At 55.4% G+C, this 24,637-nt stretch overlaps 2 protein-coding genes across 3 annotated transcripts in view; one reads left to right on the top strand and one right to left on the bottom strand.

Moving 5' to 3' along the window:
• Nucleotides 1-16,074, bottom strand: part of XPO7 (exportin 7) — a 42,377-nt gene extending 26,303 nt beyond the window's left edge. For both annotated transcript variants that reach the window (XM_068662031.1, XM_068662032.1), the window contains exons 1-4: nucleotides 15,905-16,074; nucleotides 4,097-4,243; nucleotides 2,498-2,591; nucleotides 1,500-1,666 (exon numbers count right to left, since the gene is read on the bottom strand). In XM_068662031.1, the coding sequence (XP_068518132.1) occupies nucleotides 1,500-1,666; nucleotides 2,498-2,591; nucleotides 4,097-4,243; nucleotides 15,905-15,922 (426 nt within the window). In that variant the 5' untranslated portion in view covers nucleotides 15,923-16,074. The remainder of the gene's footprint in view (nucleotides 1-1,499; nucleotides 1,667-2,497; nucleotides 2,592-4,096; nucleotides 4,244-15,904) is intronic.
• Nucleotides 16,075-18,077: 2,003 nt separating this feature from the next.
• On the top strand, nucleotides 18,078-23,281 carry DOK2 (docking protein 2). Its single transcript, XM_068662033.1, has 5 exons — nucleotides 18,078-18,311; nucleotides 19,538-19,837; nucleotides 20,541-20,649; nucleotides 20,943-21,124; nucleotides 21,202-23,281. Exons 1-5 carry the CDS (start codon nucleotides 18,249-18,251, stop codon nucleotides 21,985-21,987), a joined length of 1,440 nt encoding a protein of 479 aa, XP_068518134.1. The 5' UTR covers nucleotides 18,078-18,248; the 3' UTR covers nucleotides 21,988-23,281.
• Nucleotides 23,282-24,637: the final 1,356 nt, after the last annotated feature.

Here is a 24,637-nt window from a genome sequence, read left to right as displayed (position 1 = left end):
GTAAAACATGCAAAAACTTCTGCGGCTTCCTGATGGTCCAGACGCCCCACTACTAAAGTTGCCAGATGAAAACTCTGGGAAATAAACTTTTCTTTTTCAACTACAGGCCTTGAACAATACGAGGAGCAGCTGACCAAGATTCGCCACACACCAGCCCCACGACCCTAGAGCTGAAAGGACACCCTATCTCCCAGTGAAGGGAGTCCATTCTTCGCAGCCCTTTCAGCCTCTGGCTTCACTCGAGACTGCCAACAAGGGCCCGATTGTGAGATGAGTCTGTTACAGACACCTCTTCACTCGAAATGGCATTTCATTTATCAAATGGTTTAAGAGGAACAACCTGTATTGTTCCTTTGCCCCAGTTTCTGTGCTGTAGCTAATAACTGTGTTTTTTTTTTTTTTTGTTCTTTTTCTCCTAGTTCAACCTTCTGCTCGAATTGCCCTGATCTCTTCTCCAATTCCCAAGACTGAACTCACCTGAAACAGAGAAATTCAAGAATATTTAGGCTTGCAACCTTGGCTGCTTCTTTACGGCAGCCATCTCTTGATAACAGCCTTAGTACTTACATGGTATCTACACAGAAGCCACTGGAAAACCTTGCTGAGCCCATGGCTGAAAAAAATGATATATCCTCCTGCCCACTAGTAGCCCCAAGAGGTAACTTGAGCACGCAGGAACAGAAGGGAGCATGATCTTTGAATCATTCAACACCTTTTAGATGCTACTCACTGCAAACAACTTAAAATTCTCAGAATTAAAGCCTTGTGCACAATGTATCTCCTTTTCCACGCTTGGAATTTCTGGTTATTTCATTATTTTTTGGTGTATTCCTCCAACTTTCTATTCTGGTAAAAATTTCGGAGCAAATAAATCAGCATCAGGAATTCCTGATCTCTCTGGACCCAAGTTTCAGTTTGGGGAGAGCTGTTGATAGGAATGAACCATTCTACCTGCACACTTCTTTGGGGCGGGAACAAACCAGCACGTAGATCTATGCAACTACAGCCAAGACTTCGAAAGAAAATTGTTCACAATACCATTTGTGGAATGGGCTAATTTTAAGCTACATTTTGTTATGGTAACTCAGATAAAAAGCCGCTTGCATGACGTATCACTGCAACAATCAATGAGAGGAAGTCAGGCATGGCACATGCTGCTCTTGCAGACAATAAGCCCGTGTGTTTACCATTTTGCACCGCTCAGCACGGTGTATTTGAGGGCTTTAGAGGACAGTTGTGCAACTGGAACACTCAACTACTTTTCTCACCGTTGAATACTAACGCTGGCACTTTCCAGAAATAAATCCCTGCCCCACCAAGCTTTAAATTCTGGCAACTGGCAGGATAGGTCAGTTTTGAGCTTCTTAGCCATAGGAGTCATTACTCAGCCAAGGACAGGAGATGAAATATTGGACAGAGGATTCTAAGGTGCAAAATGATAATTGAAAATACATGAACTTCCACATCCCACAACACGTGTATTCGTCTTAAATCCTGACCTGTAAAAACCTTGTGACATCTGTAATCACGTTCCTGAAGACATATTCATCCTTCTGACAGTCAAACCAGCCCAACTTTGTGATCCTGGCATACAACTGGATTAGTGCCTGCGTGACAAACGTTGCCAGCTTTGGCCTAGTGGCAAGGTAGTTGAGCACATAGTTCCCTGAAACACAGAGAAGAGGTTTAGCTGTAGACAAAAACACTGCAGCTGGAGCCGAGAGGTTAACACCGTTAGGAAAAAGGTATCTTTCTGAAAGCTGTTTCAGAAAAATCCAAAAAACAACCATCATAACAGACAGATGAAAATGTTGACCTTCTATTTATGCCTTTCTTTAAGGCATCAGAGCTGCGGGACAAATCTGGGATGAGGATAGAGACAGGTATGAGCTCCTCCCCAAAACCTAACTAATTTTGTATTACCAGATTAAATCCAGCCCTCTGAATGCACGTGTAAATAAGAAGAAAAGCTGAAAAGGTTTACAAGACCTCTCCTCAGGGATGATCATTTATCACATCGCTTCTAAAAATGAAAGCAGTCTGAGTGGCATTCAGACTCCTTCCTTGGAGGAGAGGAAGCATCAGTCATTCTCCAGGAAAGAGTGCTGTGACAGACCGACTGCTCCCTTAGGAAATACTCTCAATGATATTTCAGAGAGCCATAAAGGATTTTCAGTTTTGAAAGCATGTCCTCAGAAGGGGAGAGCACCATGCATATTTTACCTTCCCCAAGAAATGTTACGAAGATTTATTCACAAGCCACGGGGTTTTCATTCCCTTACATCTGGAAGAACTCTAGGTCTTCAGCCTTGAGCTCTGCTAGCTAATGACACAGAAGATGACACCTAAGAAAAATGTTTCTTTTCACTCCATACCTTGGGATGCCCAAACCACTGCAAAGCACAGTAGGTTGCAGAAAGCCTCCCACTTGTGGCTGAAAGTGTGTGCAATAATCATTAGCATTCATTTGGTAAGAAAAATTAAGTCTTGCACTTACGAATATCTATTCGTTGCTCCAACGGTAAGGGGTTGTTTGTGCGTGACACGAGCTTCGTAAGGCATGTAGCTGCCAAGAGCTGGGAGTAGGACGACTGTGGAGAAAAAAAAAACAAGAAGTCATTTATTGCACGTTTCAGAACAAGGAGATCAAGCAGCAGTGGTGAATGTTGAGCTAACTGCTCGCTGGAAAGTCGAGTTTAAGACATTAGTTTAAGTCTAAATCCTCTACACAGTGTTTATTCTGTGTTTTTGCAGACACTAGAATAAACCAAAACACTCGAAGAAAGTGCTCAAGAAAGGAAAAGCTTAAGATAGGAAGATAATGGAATTGAACCCAAGCAGAAGCAGAACCCAAGCAGAACAAAACCGACTCCAGGAGCACAAAGCAGGACAGGCAAGAGCAATACCTGCTGCACTGTGGGGCAGCATCTCTTACGGGGTGTTTATATGAATGGAATAACTTTGGGAAAAACAAGCACTCCTCCCTCCAAACAAAAATCCTGCAGGCTTTATTCTGGCAGCTTTCAGGTAGCCCTGGTTCCCTAGAACTGCAAACCTGGTCAAATTGCATGAAGTCAGCTAAAACATCATGCCCAAAAAAAGACTATTAGCACTCTGAGTCATAGCAGTATGATCCTATGCATTAAGAAGCACTTATGACTTCCACCTGATTACTAAATACAGGTTAAAATGTATTTCTTATGGAACAGCACACAGAATGGTGAACTGTCACCTAATTCAGGGACACAAACGGTGGCATTCAACCACCTAAAACCCCTGGCTGCAGCTGATTCCACCAATTACAGCCTGGGAAACGGCAAGGGTTTTGTAGGCTAATTTCTGTGATATGTGGTGTGGAAAGCACAGCATCCAGGATGCAGGAAATCCATTTATTCCAGCACTTCCAAGGACTGTCTGGTATGGAGCGAGCCAGACTTTAGAAACTTTCCTAAAAAAAATCATTTCTCTTCAGGTAAATTAATTGCTAGCTCCCAGAAGAGTTTCAAATCCACTTGTTTTAAATTGATTGAAGTTCACATTTATTTTTCACTCCAAAGAAATCCAAAAAACTTATAGAGAATTCCTTATAATAAAAAAACCAACTCTGCTTTGTACAAGTTTGCCAAGCCTGTGAAGTGTCACTCTTCTCCCCCTCCCTTCACCACCTCCTCCTCCTCCTGGAGGCCTGATTCTTTCCGACACGCTGCTTAACGTCTCCTATTTTTGTGACCAAGCTGATCGATAGGAGAGCTGGGCGCACGTTCTGCCAAAAAAATCAAATCTTGAAAGATCTCGTGGCAAAGCAATTCAATTATTTCTGCTGGAACTAAGTAAAAATCAAACAGTCACTTAAAAAGAAGAAAAACTTTCTGCTTTTAAGTTAGGGAGGATTTACTGCTGGTGTATCCTGCATCCTGCTGCTGGTGTATTCTGGTTCCTCTCCGATCCAACACTTTCTTTGGCAGAGATGCCCACAAACAGAGATAAAACCCCTCGAGTGCACTGGGTGTGCAACATAAACCCTGCACACCACACCTGGGGCCAGTGCCCAACACACCAGGGTCCCTTTTGAACAGTTTTTTTTTGTTTTACATACACTCCCTCTCTCCAGAAGAAGCTGGCACTTGCTCAGGCAGTCTGGGCTGTTGGTGAACTCAACCAAGGCTTTCTCTGCCTGGAGCCGTGTCGCAGTGTCTGTGGTCTCATACAGCTGCTTGCACAGGTTCTCTAGCTGGGCTAGGCTCTGGAACAGAGAGAAAAGGGAATTAGAAGCGAGGTTTCACAGCTTGTTTATGCAATAGTTTGACCCAGGTTCGACGCACGTAGACACGCGTGTCATTTTACCCTTTGTGAAAAGGAAAACGCTTGACTCACTTTGCTCCTGGATCTCCAAAATATTATTTAACCTGCTAAATTAGAAGTTTGGGAATTTTACAGCCATGTTTTACACCAGACAAAGCACCTCGTTGCCTCCCCACCACTGCCTGGCCCTAGGAGAAGGAGCTCGTGCCCAGGGTCTGCTCTCATCCTGCTCGATGGCATCGCAGCATCCTGAAAATCCCCCCTCACGCCTCGTTTTTAATCTCATACAGCAGCAAAGCCCTGGTGAGCCCGGTTTGCATCCCCTCTGCAGGGCACCGTAACAGATTTCAGCATCCCAGGATGCTGGAAGGAGCTGACGTTCGATCTTCTCCACCACACACGCCAGAACGACCTGAAGCAGAGCAGAATAAATGAACGAGGGGACGGATGCCAGCGAGCAGCGTCTCCACGAACATGTCAGAAGGAAATAAAACCACCGGGCGGGTGCTGTGTGCTCAAACCACTGGAAAATATTCGCCATAAACCGTGATCCAGGCAGATGGTTTCCCCCAGCGGAACCTGAGGTGTCCTAGTTTAAGAAGTGGCTTTGCAGATGGATGCGAAGCCTCCCCGGGGTTCTGGCTGCTCGGTGAACACGCAGGTATTTTTCATCCCAGGTTTCCAGGGGTAGATCATTGCAAGAGTACCCGAACTCCTGTGCTTTGGGCTTTTTGGTTGGAAAAAGGGATTCCAAACACAGCCAGCCCTGCTGCCAGGAGGACCGTCAGACAAGAGGGAGTGTTATAGGAGACGCAAGCAGGGAGTTTCTGCAGAAGTTTCTGTACCTCGCGCTGTATTCAAGAGTTTCGTTGGGTTTAAAATGTAATTTCAGAGAAAATGATGCCCTGTGAGCTCCGTTGCTCCCGAAAAAATAATCGGTGCCCCGAGAACAGAAGCGCTGGGGAAGGGGAGCTGCCTGGACAGGAGCCCAGGAGCTCTCTTTTGGGGTTAACGCCGACCCAGAAAGCAGAAACAGCCTCAAGGGGCTGTTTAGACAAAGCCCAACTCCATCTTTTATAAGGACTGCAAACACATCCTTCTAGGAGCACGCAAGCATCCTTCTAGGATCCCTCCGGTGATCTCTGCCTGGCTGTTTTTTTTTCCTGGAGGGATCCACAACCTGTGATAACAACTGGGACCAGCTCCCAGCCCAGGGCAGCGAGCAGGGCGATGGATTTTTGGCCCCCAGCCTCGTGCTCAGCGGTGCAGCAGAGCCGAGCGTGCCAAGCACCACGCAGACGAGCTCAGCGGGCACCGGTTGGCTTCTGAGAAACCCCAAAAGCCAAGGATTTCAGCTCCTTTTTCACAGAAAAATCTTCCCTAGGTAATGAGCACGTTCGGGGGACAGAAGTCGTTCTGCTGGCAGCGTCCTCTGCAATTAAAGGCTTCCAGAAAAGCATCACGGCATCCTTCGGTGGTGTTTTAGCCCTGCTGAAAAAAAAAAAGACAAATAAAATGGAAAAAAAAGAGGAAAGTCCCACAGATGACTCCACTCTTTCTGCTGGAAAGGGAGCTGGGAAGCTGGTGGCTTACAAGCAGCTCGCAGGGAGGCGTCAGCTCAACAGCAGCAACTGAGAGCGGAGCTGACACCTCAGGAAAGAAAATTGTGGATTTTTTTTCTTCTTTTTTAGGAACTCTTTGCACTGAGTTTTACACCACCCTGATTTAACTCCTCGAGCAGATCAGGCAGAGGACTGCTGCTCCGTGGCACTCGTCCTGTGTCCCCCTGCGGGCAATCCTCCACCTTGTTTTGTGCTTCTTCCTCGTGGTGTCCCCCAAAACGCAGCTGCAGGGCACTGAGCATCTTCGGGCTCATGAAGAGAAGTAGCAAAGCCTACGAGGCCGCTTCAAAGGGCAGCCTGGGGTCCAAACGCGGAGCTTTCACCCATTTTTTGGGGCTGTGAGGAGCCATTTCATACGCTGCACTCCAACCGAAGCGCTCTGACGGCAGCCTTCAGGCACACCTCTCGGGGACGTCCCGCCAAGAAGCTGATTTTCTCCTGTCCGTCCCGCTGACAGGCAGAGGCGCTGAGCTGTGGCCACCCCATTTTGGGTCTGTAAAGCTCCATTTTCAGCACATTTCAATATTTCAGCGATGAGAGCAGCCGATTCCCTTCTTCTCCACCCCGGGGGCAGAACTCGAGCCACCTTTGCTCCGGCATCCAGCTCCCAAATGCCACAGACGGTCGGGGCAGCACGGAGGTGGGGATTATTTCACTACAGAGACCAGGCTGTCCTTTCTCTTCCAGCCAAGATAAAAAAAAAAAAAGGCATTTAGAGTAACGACTGTGCAGGGCAAGAGCCCTGCGTGTTGTAGATAAGGACCAAGGCATGAGACAGCAGAGCACGGGGCACGCAGAAACGCTCCGGCACCCCGCTACGGGTCTAAAAGGCGAGGCAAAAAGAAGAAAAAAGCACTAAAAGCAATCACAAGTAACCCAAATTCGAGTTTTTCACTCTTTTCAGGATGAACAGCTCGGGAAGTTTATCAAGCAGACTTCAGGAGCCAGCTGGGAAGCTGGGTGCTCGCACCCAGGGGTGCCCAGGCAGCAGGAGAGCCATCGGGGCTGCTCTCCAACTTCGCCCCGTACCCAGGCTGAACAAGTCCTGACCCAAAGGATCCCGACACTTTTTCCTGCCATACTGGGCGGCTTTTCCCACACAGCCTTCTCAGCTGACCTTACAGAGATCAATTATTAACTTCACATCCACTATTTTAACATTAAATGCAGTTTGGGATGATTTTACCCTCCGTTTCTCCAGCCGACCTGCCTCGAGAAAACAACTGACTCAGGGTGCCAAAAATAAAGGAGAGAGAATCTTCCCTTGTAGGTCAATTTACCGCGGCTATTTATAATGAAATATTTGTGCTGCTGCAAACGGAAGTCAGACGGGTTTGTGTCCCTACCAGAAAACAAAAAAACACCCAACAAAAACCCCCTCGGTTTGTGCTCCGTCCCCCCAGGCTGCAGCGCAGCCCCACCAGGGCAGGATCTCCACCAGCACAACGCAAAATCCACAAGATTTAACCCAAACGTGATGGTTTTGTACGCAGAAGCAGCATTTTTCCCACCAGCTCTGGTTATCAGAGCCTAGCCAACCTGAGGAACGATGAGCACAGCTTCCACTCCCTGTCCTCCTGGCAGCAGGAGCTCGGAGGAAGGGTTTTACTGCAGACCAGCGTCCTCCAGAGCCGCCGGTTGTCTTCTCCGCCGGGCTCAGCACCATGTGTTCTCCTCCCCGGGTGAGCAGGGACACCTACGAACCCTGCAAGATGTTGCTGCTGCTTCCTTTAATGTCAAACGCTGGGAAGAATTGAGTCTTCCCCTCTCTGGCATCCCCTTTCTAAGATCTCTTGCCCACCAAAAGTAGCCGTGAAGCTCGAAGCGTGGAAGAAAAGCAGCCCATCAATCTCATTTATGCTACAAGCTGCAAATAAAACTCAGCGCTGCTCCGTGTTCTCCCCATGGTGAAGATAAACAACGCGTGATCATCTTTAAAATGATAAATACCACGAGGAGAATAACAGCTACCTAAAAGGAGTCCCTGGGGGCCGGCTGGGGAATTGATCTTGTATTACACGGTTGCTTAAGCAACGCTCTTTACATCCACGGGCTGCAACGAGCTCGAGGCAGGTTTAGTTGAGGGGAGTTTGCCTTCGCCACGCTGACAGTTCCCATTTCAGCAAATTGAGGAACCGCACGCCGCGCTCGGCACGCTCAAGATGGCAGAGCCAGAAAGGAGAAAGGAGCGAGCCCCGATGGCTCGGGGGAGGAGGCGAGCAGGTGCTGACACCAACTGCTCCGTTTTAGGTGTAAGATCGACCCAAACTTCGCTGCTGCCTGCTGGTTTTTATCCCGAGGGATGTAAGCTGCTGTGAATCCTCCCCGACGCACGTTGTTTCCACGCCGTTCCTTCTTCCTGCCTTCTGGTTAGCGGCTCGCTGAGCCAGGGATCCTGCAACATGTTCCCTGCGGTTATTTTCAGCACACTCATCCCTTCCCGTATCCCCCGTGTGTTAGAATCCCAGCCAGACCTGCTGGGAAAGCAGAGGGCAAACCACGAGATCTGTGCCTCCTCCATCACCGGGAGCACAGAACGGGCACCAGAAGCGGAGTCACCGCGGTCCCACCTCCATCCTTGGCACCTCCGGGGGTGGGAAGGGGCCACCATCCATTCCTGCTTTCCTTTGGTGGTTTTAAGGCCAAGAAATGTGGATTTCTGTACTTGCCATATGCCCATGGACTCCTGGAACACGCACGTGGAGTTAAATGGAGCTGCACGAGAGGCAGGGGCTGCTCCAACGCGGCACCTGAAGCCTGGGGTCCGATCCTGTGCTGGGTTTTGGTGCTGCAGACAGGAGCTGGCTCTCTCCATCCCCTTGCTGCCTTCTCGGCGAGACAAGGAGGAGGAAGACGTGGCTCGGAGGCACTGGGATTTCACAAATGCAGCTGTGCAACGAGGGACGCGTCGCAGCAGTCAAAGGGCCCCGGTGATTGAAGAGACTGAGGCTCAGAGAACGCCTCGGGTCGCTCGATGAATGTCAGGTATTTCAACCAAAAATAAAAAAGCTTTTAAGCTGAGCGATGCAACTGTTAACTGCCAAGGACCAGGACGATGCGCTCGGTAAGTGCTCATCGCTGTAAAATCAAGGTCTCATGGCTCATCACCCTCATTTGTTAAGAGAATCGGAGCAATAAATCGCCCGTTTCCATTTATCCTCCTAATAACAGCCAGAGCAAACTTACTCCTGCCCCTCCAGCACAGCTCGGAAAGTTATTTATTGCAGTGGTACTTCCAGGCAGCTCCCCGAATCTCTCCGGGTATCAATAAGGAGCTCTCATTTCTTTCTCCGTGATCAACGGGCTTCAAGCCAGGCTGGAAGGGGATTTCTGTCGGGATTCAGCCCTGCCATTTTACTCCACGATGCTGTAGAGAGACTGGAGAAATGCTCTGAATTCACACCAACACCTGGACGAGCTCGATAACAAGGACAAAACGTGGTGTTTGTGCTGACTGCAGGAGGATGAACTCAGCCCCAAAGCAGATTTGGGATGTCCCAACGGGCACAGCATCACTTTTAGCACAAAGTAATGGTTTCTTCTTCTCAGGCAGGTGCAGAATTTGCGCAGAAGCTTGCCACAAAACAAGGAGTAATGTTTATTTATCGTGACCAAGTAATATTTAATTTCAAAACTAAAAAAAAAAGGCAATAAACACAATTCCTAACCTCAAGTTGCTCAATGTCTCTGTCATAATGTTTGCCCGAGTGGTTTCATTGCCTTTCCTGAAATGAAAAACGTTCAGGGAGCACCCTGGCTCCCCCTCCACGTGCAGCACTGAGCCTGATAGGATGCTCACGCTGGTTTTTAAGGTCTGAGTCCTCTGGAAAAGTGGTCACATATCCATCATCTCTGAAGATGACATCGAATTGTTCAGCACTGCTCACCTGAATACAGAATTTCGGAGGAGGGAAGCACCTTGGCGTGGAACAAATGGGAAAATAAAACAATAATGGAGGGCTCTTGGGGGAAAATATAAGAATAAAGAAATAAAACAAGAGCAGCAATCCCCGCTGACGCTGCTGAGGCCGTAACGAGAGCTCCCTGGTGCTGTAACCCAAACCCACGTCTAGGAAGGGATGGGGGCTGCCCAAACGAAGCATCCAGCAGCAGCAAAACGACTCGAGCCCTGCAGGCTGCCTCCAAGCCAGCGGTAATGCTGCAGCTAGGGATATTATCTGGGGCTAGAAGAGAAACACCCGAATTAGCACTTTGCAGAGCAACGTCCTTGGACTATCGCTCCTGTAATCACCACGCTGCTGATAGCGGGGCACCGCGGCTTCAAACGGGAACACAAAACGCTGGGATGACACAGAAAGAACATCCTCGTTCTGCTAAGCTCCCGCTGGACAATTAAATCGGAACATCAGGACGAGGAATAAACCATGTAAAAGGTGCATCGAGGAACCACGCACGAAAGAAAATGCCACCACAGGCCTGACACTGATCCCGTGCAGATCCAGAGTCCGCAGGGTACGTGGGTGCAGAGCTCGTTTGACTGGCAGGAGATAAAAAAAGGATGGAAAGGATTTGGAGCTGATCCCGAAGTGGAGGTATTTAGCAGAAAAAGGGGAGGCTTCTCCCTTCGTAAACTGGCCTTGCAGCGTGAGACACGCGGGCTGTTGACAATCCTGTTACAAATAAAGGGGCTAAGTGACAGGTTTCTCTGCTAACAGAAATCTTTCTGGTGATCTTACCCAGTGGGCGACCGGGTTTGTGGGGCTTTGGGTAGTCTGGGGCAAGAAACACAGCGCCAGCTGGGATGGAAGCCCCAAAATCCCTGGGGGCAGAGACCTCGAAGGGACTCGTTAGACCACAAAGGGGCCTGGCTGAAGCCAAAATATCTGTCATCCCCTCCCTCCTGATCTGTTCTTGTGTCCCAAAGCGTCACAAAGCCCAACAGCAGTGGGCTAAGGCCCCTTCTCCACGCCAAGCCACAACCAGAGCTGTTCCAGCCACAGCCAGGGTGCCAACGAGCAGCACGGAAACATCCAGGGGATGCTTCACCGCCCCGTGTCTTTTATATCATTTTAATAACTCCAGAACCACACTATTTAAAATTCTGCAGCTTTAAAGGAAAAAGCAATCACTAAAAACCCACCGTAAGTCCGGGTGCTGCATCAAATCGGCATGAAATAAGACCAAGAATGAGATCAAGAACCGACCCATCGCTTCCTGCCTGATTACACAGACACAAACCTCACGGATTTACCTGCTGACCTGCCACATCGGGAGAGAAACCTTCAGAACATCACCTTTTTGGGGAAAAAAAATCCACCTTTTACAGAATTCAACATTTCCAGCGGACAAGAAACCAAATCCAGCTGCTGTTCAAACTAACAACGTGCTTACTTGACACTGGCAGGTAAGGACAGAGTTTGCCCATCCCATTCTCATAAATATCTTCTTGTTTTCTTGCTACTGTTAAGCATTGCTGTATAATTTAGCATGTTAAAAGGAGAACTGTAAAAACTTATACGTTGAAAGTTCAGCTAGAAGCATTCCTGGATAATTTATGTTAAAGGGAGAACTGTAAAAATTTATAAATCAAAGTTGAGCTAGAAGTATTCCTGCATAATTTACGTTAAAAGGAGAACTGCAAACTTTAATTTCCGAAGTTCAGCTACAATTCTACATTTATTCTTTAAACTAGCCACCTGTAGCAAGCAGCAAGACGTGCTGATACGCTCTATAAGCTGTTTGAATGATCCTGAAGAAGGAAAAGGGCGAGAGCAGAGCTTTAGGAGAGGAGCTGCTCTAATATCCCGGTGCTAACAGCCCCCAGCAGGGCGCTGAGCGCTCCAGGTGAGCCTCCAGCAGTGCCTTTTGTTATTTTATTTGAATTAACACATCCTAATCATGACCAGCACCAGCAACTCCACAAGTGGCAGATCCTGAGGGTCTAATTTGCCTCTGAAGGTGCCCGAAGTTGCAGGGTACGTTTGGGATTTTACACAGACCCGCTTGGCTCCCACTTTACACCAACCAGAGCCGGTCACTCTCCCAAAAATCAGCCCCCTGCAGCAAAGTCACGCAGCCCTACCCCCAGAAAAGCATCACATGCTCCTAAATGTTTGCTTAAAACCACAGCCGAGACGCAGGAAAACAAATTTACGTTTTCACCAGCAATTTAAGTAGCAAAAGTACAACTTTTTAAACTCTGCTTTAGCCCTCCAGGCTCACAAAAAACCCACTAGGCTGCCCCCAGCCCAGGCGTTATGAGCAGTACCAAAGTTCCTGAGCTACAGAGCCGCCAGCCAGCTCTTAAATGATTAAAACGAACAAATCCCCCCTAATTGCATTAGTGCTGCCTATCAGAGCGAACACGGACCATCTTCTGGGCGGCTGGAGCAGGGAGAGGAGACGGGGCTGCTGCCCTGAACCCAATGAGGGCTCTCAGGGGTTTGAAGAAGGCTGGAATTTCACCCCAAAAAGGCACCGAGAAGGCAGCTCCCATGTGGGTTGCTCCACACCAGGAGAGCGAGCAGAGCCTTACCTGGCACCGAGGAGTCCTCCCAAAATTGTTCCAGCCAGCAGGCAGCAAAAACTGGAGCCCCCAAAGCCAAAAAGGGGTTGTTCTACTCCAAGTTTGGCTCCCTTCAGGGGCTGAGCTTCTGCTACCGCAAATCTCCTCGCTCTAGCCGGGATCCCACTCTGCAGAGCATCCCAGCAGCAGCAGGGCTTCAAAAAGTGCACAGTTTAAAAAAAAAAAAAATAGAGCCTGATTTGCAAAAGAAACGCTGCCAGCTCTATTTTTAGTGTCAGAGCAGTGCTTTACCCTCCCCAGGCCCAGAGCACTCCCTTGGGCTATTCTGAGATAAATACAAGTCCTCGGCGAGAGCTCGCAGCGCCTCCAATGCCTAAAACCTTGAACTAAAACACAAGAAAAAGTATTCTGAGCGATTTGCAGGTGGGCAGCAGGCCACAGCGTGACTCTTTTCCCTCTGTAACCTTGCCCTCGCTTGGTATCAGATGGGAAAGACGAATCTCAGCCTCCAGGGTTTCCTCCGGAGCGAGCCCAACGTTACGGATGTCGAGAGGCAAATTAGATTTTGCCTTTGAGCCAACACAATGTCCTTTGGAAGGCAGAAACACCAGGAAAATAAAAAAAAAAAAGGCAGGTTCTGTTGGGGATGGAGTGAAACATCCTGGGGAGCAGGCTCAGAAAGTCCCGGGAGCAGCAGGGCGTTTGCTGAGCCCTGGAAAACCTCCCCCAGTCGCCGTGCTCGCACGTGGGCTGCCCGATTTCTGTCCGTCAGCAGCGTGCAAGGGGGGAAAGTGACCCGGGAGCGCCTACCTGAGCATTTCTGGGGCAAATTCAGGGTTTCCAAAGAGTTTCTTCTGCAAGAGGGAGCTGTGAGGGAGCTGTAAGGGAGCTCCTGGTGGCAGCCTGCCCCTGCACAGCACCTGCATCCACCCAGAGCTGCTCCCAGCACAGAAGTTTCTGTCAGCTCGTTAAAAAAAAAAAAAAGGAAAACTGGGTAAAAATCTCCAGGATTTGGAACACCCTGACCTGAGCCTGGAATCGGGTAAAGAAGGGGAAAAAAAAAGCATAATTTCCTTTAAGATAGGAGATTTCTCAGTTGTCTATTTGAGCACCCACCTGGGTACCTGTCCTTTTACATCTTGCGGGCACCAAAATCCTTTAATTTCATCCTGGAATCAGACAGCCACCAGCACGCAGCCACGCAGAAGTGGCAAGGCTTTTTAAGTGCCATAAAAACATATTTTTAAAAAAAATCCAAAAAAATAGGAACATTCAACCCGCAAAGCCACAGAACCCATTGCCATCCTACAGCACCCACTCTCCCACAGGGATATTCACTCCCCGTAAGCACATCCCGTCTCAGGGCAACCACCTGGAAAGCATCTAAAAGGCAAGAAAAGGAGAAAAAAAAAGAAATAAACCTGTTTCCAAGGCAGAAGGGGAAAGGGGAACAGGATTCATATTCGCCCGCGAAGCTAGTTCTGCTCTCCTCTGCTGCGAACAAGTTTAGGCAACGCTTGCAAGCCCCGGATCCGACAGAAATATGCATTCAAAAGAAGGTCGGGTGAGTTCGTGGAGAAATGGACGAGTTTCTCCAAGAAACGCGCAGCGATTTGAGGCCGGAGGAGCTCCCAGACACCCAAAATCGCCCCATTTTTGCTGCCTCTGCCCCGGCACCGGGCGGTCTGCCCTACAAGAGGAGCTTGCAGGCATCGCACGGTATCACCAGCACCACTCGTGGGCCCTCAAACTTCGCATAACCTCCGGTTTTTAAGGACCAGACTGGACGCACAACCCAAGCAAAGCCCTCAACGACTGCAGGAACCTTCTGAACTCCGTAATATTTACCTGCAAGCCCCGATTCCTGCTAAAACAGACCCAAATCTCACAGCACAGGCCATAAAAGCAGCCCTGGGTTACTCGCACCGAGAGGCAACGTCTCCAGGTGATGCCGGATAACTCAACACCAGCTCTGTGAAACGAACGCTGGGTTTAATTAGCTCAAATCACGCCAAGACGAGCAGAGTTTCCCACTTCGGAAAGCCCTTTTCTCCCCCAAAAAATGCACCTAGCACCAAAACCCCCGTGTCCTCCTGCCACGCAGCGATCCCGAGGCAGTTCTGAAGCCAACCTAGTGCTCTCCTGGCTGCCGGCAGCTACCTGAGGGCTCTCCAGAGCTGCTGCTGGGCGCCTTTACCTGCGGCGGGGAGAAGAAAAAGAGGATAAAAAACGCCCCCAGCACCCCCAGCCACGACGCCGAGCGATCCCTGCACCTCTGCCCGGCCGGCTGAAGGCACTGTGCCAGGCTGCAGGTGCCTGACCCCGGCCTGCAAACAACTTTTCCCTCGGAGCCAAACATCTCCCGAGCCCCCGCTGTTAAATTTTAACCCCCCTTGGAGCCGCCAGCCGGCAATGGCGGTGCCCAAACTTGCAGTTTCTCACCCCGATATTTAACGGAGAGCCAGGCAGGGCTTTTAAAGGGCGGCTTCAGCCAGGCCCGCAGCAGGGTTTTGAGAGCCAGATGAGTTTTGGGGGGGGTTTAGTAAAAGGAGAGCGGGTTTTTAAAGGGAAAGAGGGGAATTTGGAGAATTTGGGGGGAAATATAGGGGTAACGCAGCGAGCCCCTCTGCAGCATGGTGCCCACTGCCCCCATACGGGGCTGGGGAGTGGGGAGGGGGTGCTGGGGGGTGCTGAGGGGATCTTGGGGGGTCCTGGGGGAGTCCTAAGGGGATCCTGGGGGAGTACTGGAGGGGTGCAAAGGGGATCCTGAGGGGGTGCTGAGGGGGTCCTGGGGGGATTCTGGGGAATCCTGGGGGGGTCCTGACAAGGTGCTAAGGGGATCTTGGGGGGGTGCTGTGAGGATCTGAATGGGATATTGAGGGGATCTTGGAGAGGTGCTAAGGGGATCCTGACGGGATATTGAGGGAATCCTGGGGGGATCCTGAGGGGATCCTGAAGGGGCTCTGGGGGGGTGCTGAGGGGATCCTGACGGGATACTGAGGGAATCCTGGAGGGGTGCTGGGGGGATCCTGGGGGGATCTTGACGAGGTGCTAAGGGGATCTTGGGGGGGGTGCTGTGAGGATCCTGATGGGATATTGAGAGGAACCTGGGGGGGTGCTGGGGGGATCCTGGGGGGATCTTGACGAGGTGCTAAGGGGATCTTGGGGGGGGTGCTGCGAGGATCCTGACGGGATATTGAGAGGAACCTGGGGGGGTTCTGAGGGGATCGTGAGGGGATCCTGAGGGGATCTTGGAGGGATCCTGAGGGAATCCTGCGGGGGCGCTGAGAGGATCCTGAAGGGATCCCGGGCTGTTGCTGAGGGGATCCCGCCGAGACCCTGAGGCGCTCCCCGCCCCCCTTTTTCCCTCCCCCACCCCCCTTTCCCCCCCCTCCCCCCGCCGCGGCCTAGCCCCGTGCCTCAGGCCCCGAGGCCTGGCAGCAGCGAGGCCGGGCCGAGGCGTGGCGGCCCCCCGGGGGCCTCCCCCCCTCACCTGCACATGGTCCGCCATCTTGCGCCATTCATGCTCCGCTCCCCCCCGCCTCCGCCGGGCCTTCTCCTCCTCCTCCCCCCCCCCCGCCCCTGCCCCCTGCTTCTTCCTCCTCCTCCTCCTCCTCCTCCTCCCTCCCCTCTCCTTGTCGGCGGCGCCGCCGGGGGCTACTGCGCATGCGCGCGCCGCCCCGCCCCACCGCGCATGCGCGCAGCCGCCCCGGCCGCGCCCCGCCCGCCGCGCGCGCGCGCGCGCGCGCCCCGAGTGAGGCCACGCCCCCTCCGTCATGGCGGGGTGACGTCACGGAGCGGGGGGGGCGGGGTTAAAGGGGACGCGGCCTGCGCGGCCTGAGGGAAGCAGTGGGACCAGTGACACCAGTAACACCAGTATGAGAGGGGCGCAGGCACAGTGCGCAGCTCCAGAGGTCCCAGTGCTGCCCAGTGCACAGCCACAGTGCTCCCAGTGCCTGCAGGGTGCAATACCAGTGCTCCCAGTGCACAGCACCAGTGGCACCAGTACAGCCAGTGCACAGCCCCAGTGCTCCCAGTGCCCAACACCAGAGCTCCCAGTGCTCCCAGTGCCCCCAGAGTTGAACACCAGTGCCTACAGGGCCCAACATCAGTGCTCCCAGTGCCTCTAGGGCCCGGTACCAGCGCTCCCAGTAGTTCCCAGTACACAGCCCCAGTGCTCCCAGTGCACAGCCCCAGTGCTCCCAGTGCCTCCAGGGCCCAATACCAGTGCCTCCCAGTACTCCCAGTGCCCCCAGAGTCAGGCACCAGTGCTCCCAGTGCCTCCAGGGCCCAGTACCAGTGCTCCCAGTGCTTCCCAGTGCACAGCCCCAGTGTCCCCAGTGCCTGCAGAGCCTGATATCAATGTGCCCAGTGCCACCAGTACACAGCCCCAGTGCTCCCAGTGCTCCCACAGCCCAGTGCCAGTGCTCCCAGTGCCTGCAGGACCCAACACCAGAGCTCCCAGTGCTTCCCAGTGCACAGCCCCAGTGCTCCCAGTGCTTCCCAGTGCCTGCAGGGCCCAACACCAGTGCTCCCAGCGCCTGCAGTCCCAGCACCACAGCCCCCACCACTCCCATTGCTCCCAGTTAGCGCAGGCCCCGCCCCGCCGCCCCACCCCAGTGCTCCCAGTGCTCCCAGTGCTCCCAGCGGGACCCCCCCGGGCTGTGCCCGCTGCGGGCCGGGGCGGAGGCGGCCGCGGGCGCCCCCTGGCGGCACCGGGCGGGAGGCACCGGAGGGGGGCGGGCATCGAGGGATCCACTGCGTGCACCGAGGGATCCAGTGCATGTACCAAGGGATCCAGTGCTTTGTATGCACCGAGGGATCCAATGCATGCACCGAGGGATCCAGTGCTCTGCGTGCACCCAGGGATCCCCTGAATGCACGAGGGATCCCCTGCATGCCCCAAGGGATCCCGTGAGTGCACCGAGGGATCCAGTGCTTTGCATGCACCAAGAGACCCCTTGCATGCACCGAGGGATCCAATGCTCTGCATGTACCAAGGGATCCCCTGCATGCACCAAGGGATCCAGTGCTTTGCATGCTCCAAAGGTCCAAAGGATCCCCTGTGTGCACCGAGGGATCCAGTGCATTGCATGCACCGAGGGATCCCCTACATGCACCAAGCGATCCAGTGCTTTGCATGCATGCAAAGATCCCCTGCATGCACCGAGGGATCCAGTGCTTTGCATGCTCCAAGGGATCCCCTGCATGCACCAAGAGCAGCAGTGCTCTGCGTGCACCAAGGGATCCCCTACAGGTACCCAGGGATCCCCTACAGGTACCAAGGGATCCCCTACAGGTACCGCTGAGCGGGAGCAGGTGCCTGCAAAACCCGAGCCACTTCCCACCCTGCCTGCAGCAGAGGTGCAAAAACCCAACCGGCTTTTTTGGGGAAAAAAACCTGACTTTGGGGGTGGCGCAGAGGTGCTTTTGGGCCCATTTTACAGCCGGCAAAACTGAGGCAGGGACGCGAATCCCACGGAAATCCTTCTCCCGCGGGGCCGGGGAACTGCAGGACCCCCCCGGCAGCACCTTGCAGCCCGTCCCCAAACCTCACCCCACGCCGTCAGCAGCTCGGTGACACGCTCGGGGCCGTCCCCGAAGCTGCTCTGGTGGCTGCCCTTTATGGTAACGTCGGCGGCACAGGAAACCGGGGCGCGAGCTGCGCACGGGGAGGAAACAGAAGCCGCCGAGCGCACGTCACAGCGGCGCACGGCGAGGCCGCCGGCGGGCAGGGGCGCACGGGGGGGACACCGCCACGCAGGAAAAAAAAAGGGGGTGCTGGGGGGGGTCCGGGTGGTGCGAGGGGAACGCGGGAGGATGCTCCTGGCTGGAGGATGGAGGAGGCGGTGGTGAAGCAGGGCGCGCTCTACCTGCAGCTGCAGCAGACTTTTGGGAAGGTGAGGATGGGGTGGGGGCGTCGGGGGGGGAAAACAGCCTTGGTGCATTGATTTTGGTGTTGAGTGGCCTCGTGGTGTGGTTTTGGGGTTTCGCTCGTGCGGGGTATGGAGAATCAGGGAGGGTTTGGGGTATGGGGGGAGGCTGGCTGTGCCCCCCCGGGTTGGGAGGAAGGGCTGCTGGGGGCAATTTGGGGCACGCGAAGGCGATTTGGAGACGTGGGACCTTCCCCAAACCAACCCCTTGAGCATCCTTCGGCTCCACGGGCTGCGGGGACGAGCTGGGGGGGATCCAAAGAGATGGGGACGGGGCGCAAAGGGGCCACCAGACCCCCCCCAGGAGCTGGGCACAAACTGATGCAACCACCCCGGCCATGCTGATAACACCCCGGGGCTTGGCAACCCCCGGCCACAGCTCTTGAGCAAGAAGGGGAAGGATTCTCCTGGGCGGCTCCGGGTTGATGAAAAAGAGGGAAGAGGGAGAACCAAACCCGGCTCTCTGGGGTCATGCTCGAGCACTTGAGCACCCCATGTGGGGTCCCTCGCGGTGCCGGACACGGGGGTGCTGAGGAAATGGGGTCAATTTGGAGAAAATTGGTCCCCATCATCCTGGAGGTGCTGCGGAGCGGAGCAGAGCAGAGGGGAGCAGAGATAACATCGGCGGCAAGGCAGCAGCCACCGGCTGCAGAGGATGGGGAAGAGGTAGAGGGGAGGCCGGGCTTAACCCCACAAACACGCCCCGAAAAATGGTGCTGGCCAAAAACTGCCGGGCCCCGCAGGTTCCCCTTGCAGCCGATGCTGATTTTGGTGTGAAACTTCCTCCTGAGCTGGGTGGGTTTTTAGGAGCAGGGGATAAACGAGGAGCTGGAGGTCCCCCGGGGGGGTCTCGGCGTGGATCTCAGGTGCTGTGGGGTTTGGGGAGGCGTAGGGCAGATCCCCCAGGGCAGGGGGATGGTGTGGTGGGGGGCTCCCCATGCTTCATTCCCCCTCCCAGGCAGGATGATGCTGAGCGGTTCCTCTTTGCAGCAGGGCACACGGCTCCCCCCATGCTGCTGCCTGTGCTCGGTGCCAGAATTTAAATCCCCCCCTTACCCTATTTAACCCCCCCCAGGACCCACCTGGGCACTTTGGCGAGGGCAAAAACCCAAAGGGGCACCAACCAGGAGGGCGCAAACAGCTCAGGCTAACACCAACCTTTCCCTCCTTTCCCTCCCTTCTCCGGGGGGCAGAAATGGAAGAAATTTTGGGGCGTTTTATACCGGGAAAGCTCCTGCTCCACCGCCCGCCTGGAGCTTTTCGAGGGCTCGGCGCCGCCGGCGGCCGAGAAGCTGCGGAGGGGCGAGGGCAGCCGGCGGCTGGTGAAGCTGAGCGACTGCGTGCACGTGGCGGAGGCGAGCGGGGACCCCGGGGGCTGCCCCAAAGACACCGTCCCCTTCCTGCTGGAGACCACCGACAAGCGTTACCTGCTGGCTGCTGACAGCTCCGAGACGGCCGGCTGGGTGCTGAGGCTCTGCGAGCTCGCCTTCCCGGTGAGCGCGGCCCCAAAAAGTCAAGGGGGAGCCTACCGGGGGGGAGATAGTGTAGGGGGAATGGCTATGGGGTGGGGGAGACTATGGGGAGAGAATATGGGGAGGGAGAGCCTATGGGGAGAGAACCTTTGGGTGGGATAACCATGGGGTGGGAGATACTATGGGGTTGGAGACCCTATAGGGGGAGACCCTATGGGGAGGGAGACCCTATGGGTGGGAGACCTTATGGGGAGGGAGACCCTGTTAGGAGGGAGATCCTATAGGGGGGAGACCCTGTAGGGGGGAGACCCTATGGGGAAAGAGTCCCTGGGTGGGAGAGACCTATGGGGAGGGTGACCCTATGGGTGGGATAGCCATGGGGTGGGAGACCTTATGGGGAGGGAGACCCTGTTGGGAGGGAGATCCTATAGGGGGGAGACCCTATGGGGAGGGAAACCCTATGGGGGGCATAACCACGGGGTGGGAGACCCTACGGGGGGGAGATCTTATGGGAAGGGAGACCCTATGGGGAGAGAAACCCTTTGGGTGGGATAACCATGGGGTGAGAGACACTGGGGGGGATAACCATGGGATGGGAGATCCTATGGAGAGGGAGACCCTATGGGGCTAAGTATGGGGTGGGAGATGCCGGATCCACGGGGGAAACCCCGAGCTGCCGTGGGGCTGGCGGAGCTGAGGGTCACCCCCGGCTCTTTTTGGGCAGAGGAGCAGGGAGGAGCAGGCAGCGGGGAAGGACGGGCAGCAGGGCTCGCTGCGCGCCGAGGGCGAGTTCTCCATGGAGGAAAACTCCCTCTACAGCTCCCGGGACAAAGGTGGGCGCCTGCGAGCGGGGAGGGGGCGTCTTTCGGCACCCGGGGCTGCTTCTCGTGGGTGAGCAGCCGCCCCCGCAGCACCGTGCTGGGAGGCTTGGGGCAAAAATAGCCTCCGTGCGCTCTTCCTGCCCTGCGGTTTGGTTGGGTTTCGCCGCGCTATCGCGCTCCTCCCGCGGGGTTCCAGCCCTTATCGGCCGGACACCGCTTCCCCCCCCTCCTCGTCCCCCAGCTCGGCTCGGGGTGGGCGTTTTGGGGTTCTGATCCCCGCAAATGTCGCCTTCCTCTGTCCTCAGCTGGCTTGGGGAAGGAGTTCGAGGTGACGGTGAGGGCCACCGAGTCCTCCGAGCGCTGCCGCCTGTGGGGCCGGTTCGTTCTGCGAGCTGGGGAGGAAGCCTTGGAGCTGCGGGATCTGCAGGCGGGGGAAATCCTCTACAGCTGGCCCTACCGCTTCCTGCGGCGCTTCGGCCGGGACAAGGTACTGGGGACACCGGGAGGGCGGGCTGGAGGTGGTGGTGGGGACATCACGGGGACCTGATGCTGTCCCCTCTGCAGGTGACTTTCTCCTTCGAGGCCGGCCGGCGCTGCGCCTCCGGCGAGGGCAACTTCGAGTTCGAGACGCGGCAAGGCAACGAGATCTTCCAGGTGATCGAGTCGGCCATCGAGGCGCAGCGGGGCCGGGGTGCCGAGGAGCAGCGCTGGGGCATCCCCGGGGACGACGGCCCGCGGCCACGCGCCCAAAATAAGGTGCCCAACTGGACGCAGGGCCACGAGGAGCCCGGTGGCGACGGCGGCACCGCCAAGTGCCTCTACGCCGAGCCCTGCAACTCGCTCCAGCGGGGTGGTGCCGGGAAGGTGCCGGAGAAGGGCAGGAGGCAGGATGCTCCGGCTAAAGCAGGGGCTGAATCCGAATACGCCGTGCCCTTCGACACCATCGCCAAGTCCCTGCTGGGCAGGCAGCTCGGTGCCGTGCTCCGTGGCCCCGAGGAGGCTCCGGACCCGCTCTACGACAGCATCCACGAGACGAGCGCGCGGGCCCCGCTGCCCCGCGCCTCCGTCCCCAAGGCCGAGCACATCTACGATGAGCCCGAGGGGCTGTGCGCCCACACCGTCTACGACGAGCCCGAGGAGGTGAAAGGGGAGGCGTGGAGGCTGCAGGCGGCCCCGGAGGAGCCCTCGGGCCACGAGTACCCCTACAACCCGCAGCGGGACGACTACGCCGTGCCCAAGCGTGCCGTCCCGCTCCGGCAACCCTTCGTGGCGCAGGGCAAGGAGTGGCTCGGGGACACCGAGTACGACAACGTGGTCCTCCAGTTTGCCAAGAAAAGGAACCAGCAGTGAGGGGGGCAGGGGCTGGGGGAGGGCCGGGGGAGCGCTGGGTGTCCCTCCCCACCCCCGAGAGCCGTGCGCATCTGGCCAGCTGCGGCCGGGAGAAGCCCGCTGGAGGGCAGTGTCCGCCCGTGGTACGGGCAAAAAAATGGGGCTGGGGTTTTGCCAGCCCCCCCCCGCAGCTTCCAAGGGTGCGTCCTGCTCCGGCACATCGCGCCCCAAACCCTGCCCTGCTCCCCTGGCAGGACCTCGGGACCCCCCCCCCCCGGCCCCGTGCGCCCCGGGGCTGGCTGGTGGCGCACGGCGCAGGGATGAGCTGGGGGTGCTGCGAGGGGTGGGGGGCAAAGGGTGGTCCCAGGGGTGCATGTCCCGTGCCTTGGGGGCTGGATGGCAAAATATGGACCGAAGGGTGCCCATCCTGCACCATGGGGCTGGCCGTGCACAAACTGGGGGTGCACAACCCACACCATAAGGACTGGCTGGTGGGGCACAGCCTCGGGGTGCACACCCCATCCTATAAGAGCTAGGTGGCTTTGCACACTCCAGGGACCCCCTCCCCACCCCAAATTGCACACTCCAGGGATGCACACCCCACCCTATAAGAACTAGGTGGCTTTGCACACTCCAGGGACCCCCTCCCCACCCCATATTGCCCTCTCCAGAGCCCCCCACCCCGCACCACAAGGGCTCCCCGGTGCACATCCCCATGCACCCCGCTGGATGTTGCGCCCCCGCCGTGCAACGTTTCCAGCCCTCCCCCTGCAAACACCCCCAGGTGCAGGTTCCTGTGCACCTTTTGGGGACATCAGCACGCCCAGCCCTCGCTGGGACAGGGCCGTGGTCACACTCAGCACCCCATCCTGCTGCCCCCACCCTCAGCACCTCTCCGAAGGTCGCGCCGCGTCCCAGCTCAGCAAAAAAAAACAAAACGGTGGCATAAATTTCCACTCTCTCAGCCGGGTTTTATCTCGCGTAGAGCCACTTTCCAGCTCCGCTGAATTATAGATGAAACGCTTGGCTTTATGGCCAGGGTGATTTTAGTGGCTGGCTCCTCTCTGTCCCGTGCAGCAGGACCACCAGGATGAGCCCCCCCCTGCAGCCTGCCCTGCCCCGGATCAATCTGCTCCTGCTGCCGGCCACCTCCAGCCCCAGGGGTGCCCTTGGCGGAGACGTCGAGCCCCAAGGAGAGGCGCTGGCCCTACCTGCCCCTGCCCACCCCAGCCGTTTCCCCTGTGCTCGCTTATCTCCCGGCGGCAGCTCCGTGTGCAATTTATCCTCCTAATAAAAGCAGCAGGACCTCGCCGCAGCCGGCCGCCCCGCGGCGTGCAGCTTCCCTGGTGCGTTGCTGGCTGGAGTGGGGTGTTCAGGAGCAGTGAGATGGGGACAGAAATGAGCTCCTGGGGAGGTGACGGCTCCGCTGTGACCTCCCCATCACGCACAGCCCTAAAGGGTTCACAGGGAGGGGAAGAGGAGGTGGTTTGGGGAGGCAGCTGGCTTCATGCGCCGCTGGCACCGCTGTTTTGGGAGCTGGCCACACCGTGCGTGGCACCTCCGTGTGCAGCCCCCAGCCCCACGGGGCACAGGGACCCCTGGAAAGGATGTATGGGGACGGGGCGCTGCACCCCAAGCTGGTGCAAGAGGGCAGCTCCAGGGAGCGTGGGGTGAGACAAGTTGCATGGGGACACGGTGACAGAGGGGCCTCGGGAGGTGCCGGCGGTGCTGGGAGCGCCTTCGCCGCCACCCGGCAGGTCTTCCAGTGGAGGCGAAGGAAAGGCATGAATTATTTATGATCTCTTTCAATCAAATAAATGGTGAGGTGCTTGAGTTAATTTCCTGGATCCTGAGAATCCAAAGTGCAGACTTTTAATAAGGCAAATTAAGTGCTTTATATATTACACTGATTAAAGCTCCGTATCAATCTATCTATCACGCCGTGAATTGGAGGGGCTGGGAAACCACCGGGTCACCGGCAGCCACGCTCCCCTCGGCACGCAGCAGCGGGCTCAGCTGCCCCGTGTGCAGGGCACAGGGATGCTCCTGCACAAATTTGCCGAAAATTAAAGCTAGAAAATTAAAATAACAACAAAATTTTCAGCGTGCTTGTGCAGCGACTGAATATCGGATCAAGGAAGAGGGCGAAGCAGCACAGAGTTTGGTGCTGGCTTTTCTCCCTGGCTGTCACCTGGCTCTGACATCCCATAAATGCGTCTCCCCATGGAGCTGACTTCCCATAAACGTGGCTCCCACAGCCCATCCCGGTGACATCTGAGCCTCTGGGGACCGCCGTGCCCTGGACATGCTGGCGGTGGCACCGCTGCTGGCTGCTGATGGGTTCAGGAGGCAGCAGGACGCACTGCGATGTTCCCTGGGCTTTTCCCCATCCTTTTTGGGGCTGTTCCTGTGGCGGTGAGGGATGATCCCAGTCCCCATCCCGTTCCCATCCCCTCATCCTGCATCCCTGGGCGATCCCAGCCGCTCACCGCACCGGCGGCGCCGCCGGAGCACCAGGGACTTGTAACGGCATTCTGCCATGCGCCAGGAATCAATTCCTTAAGCATGTGCTATTATTAATTAGGGCTCATTACGGCGGTTATTTATTATTAATCAGTGTTAACACAGCCCTCACTCCTCGCCCTCCTCCAGCCTGGCTTCCTCTCCCCGC

Source organism: Anas acuta, chromosome 27 (assembly GCF_963932015.1).
Source record: "Anas acuta chromosome 27, bAnaAcu1.1, whole genome shotgun sequence".
Lineage (NCBI taxonomy): Eukaryota > Metazoa > Chordata > Aves > Anseriformes > Anatidae > Anas > Anas acuta.
Note: the sequence above shows the minus strand (reverse complement) of the source record. Positions and strands in the feature narration are given on the sequence as shown.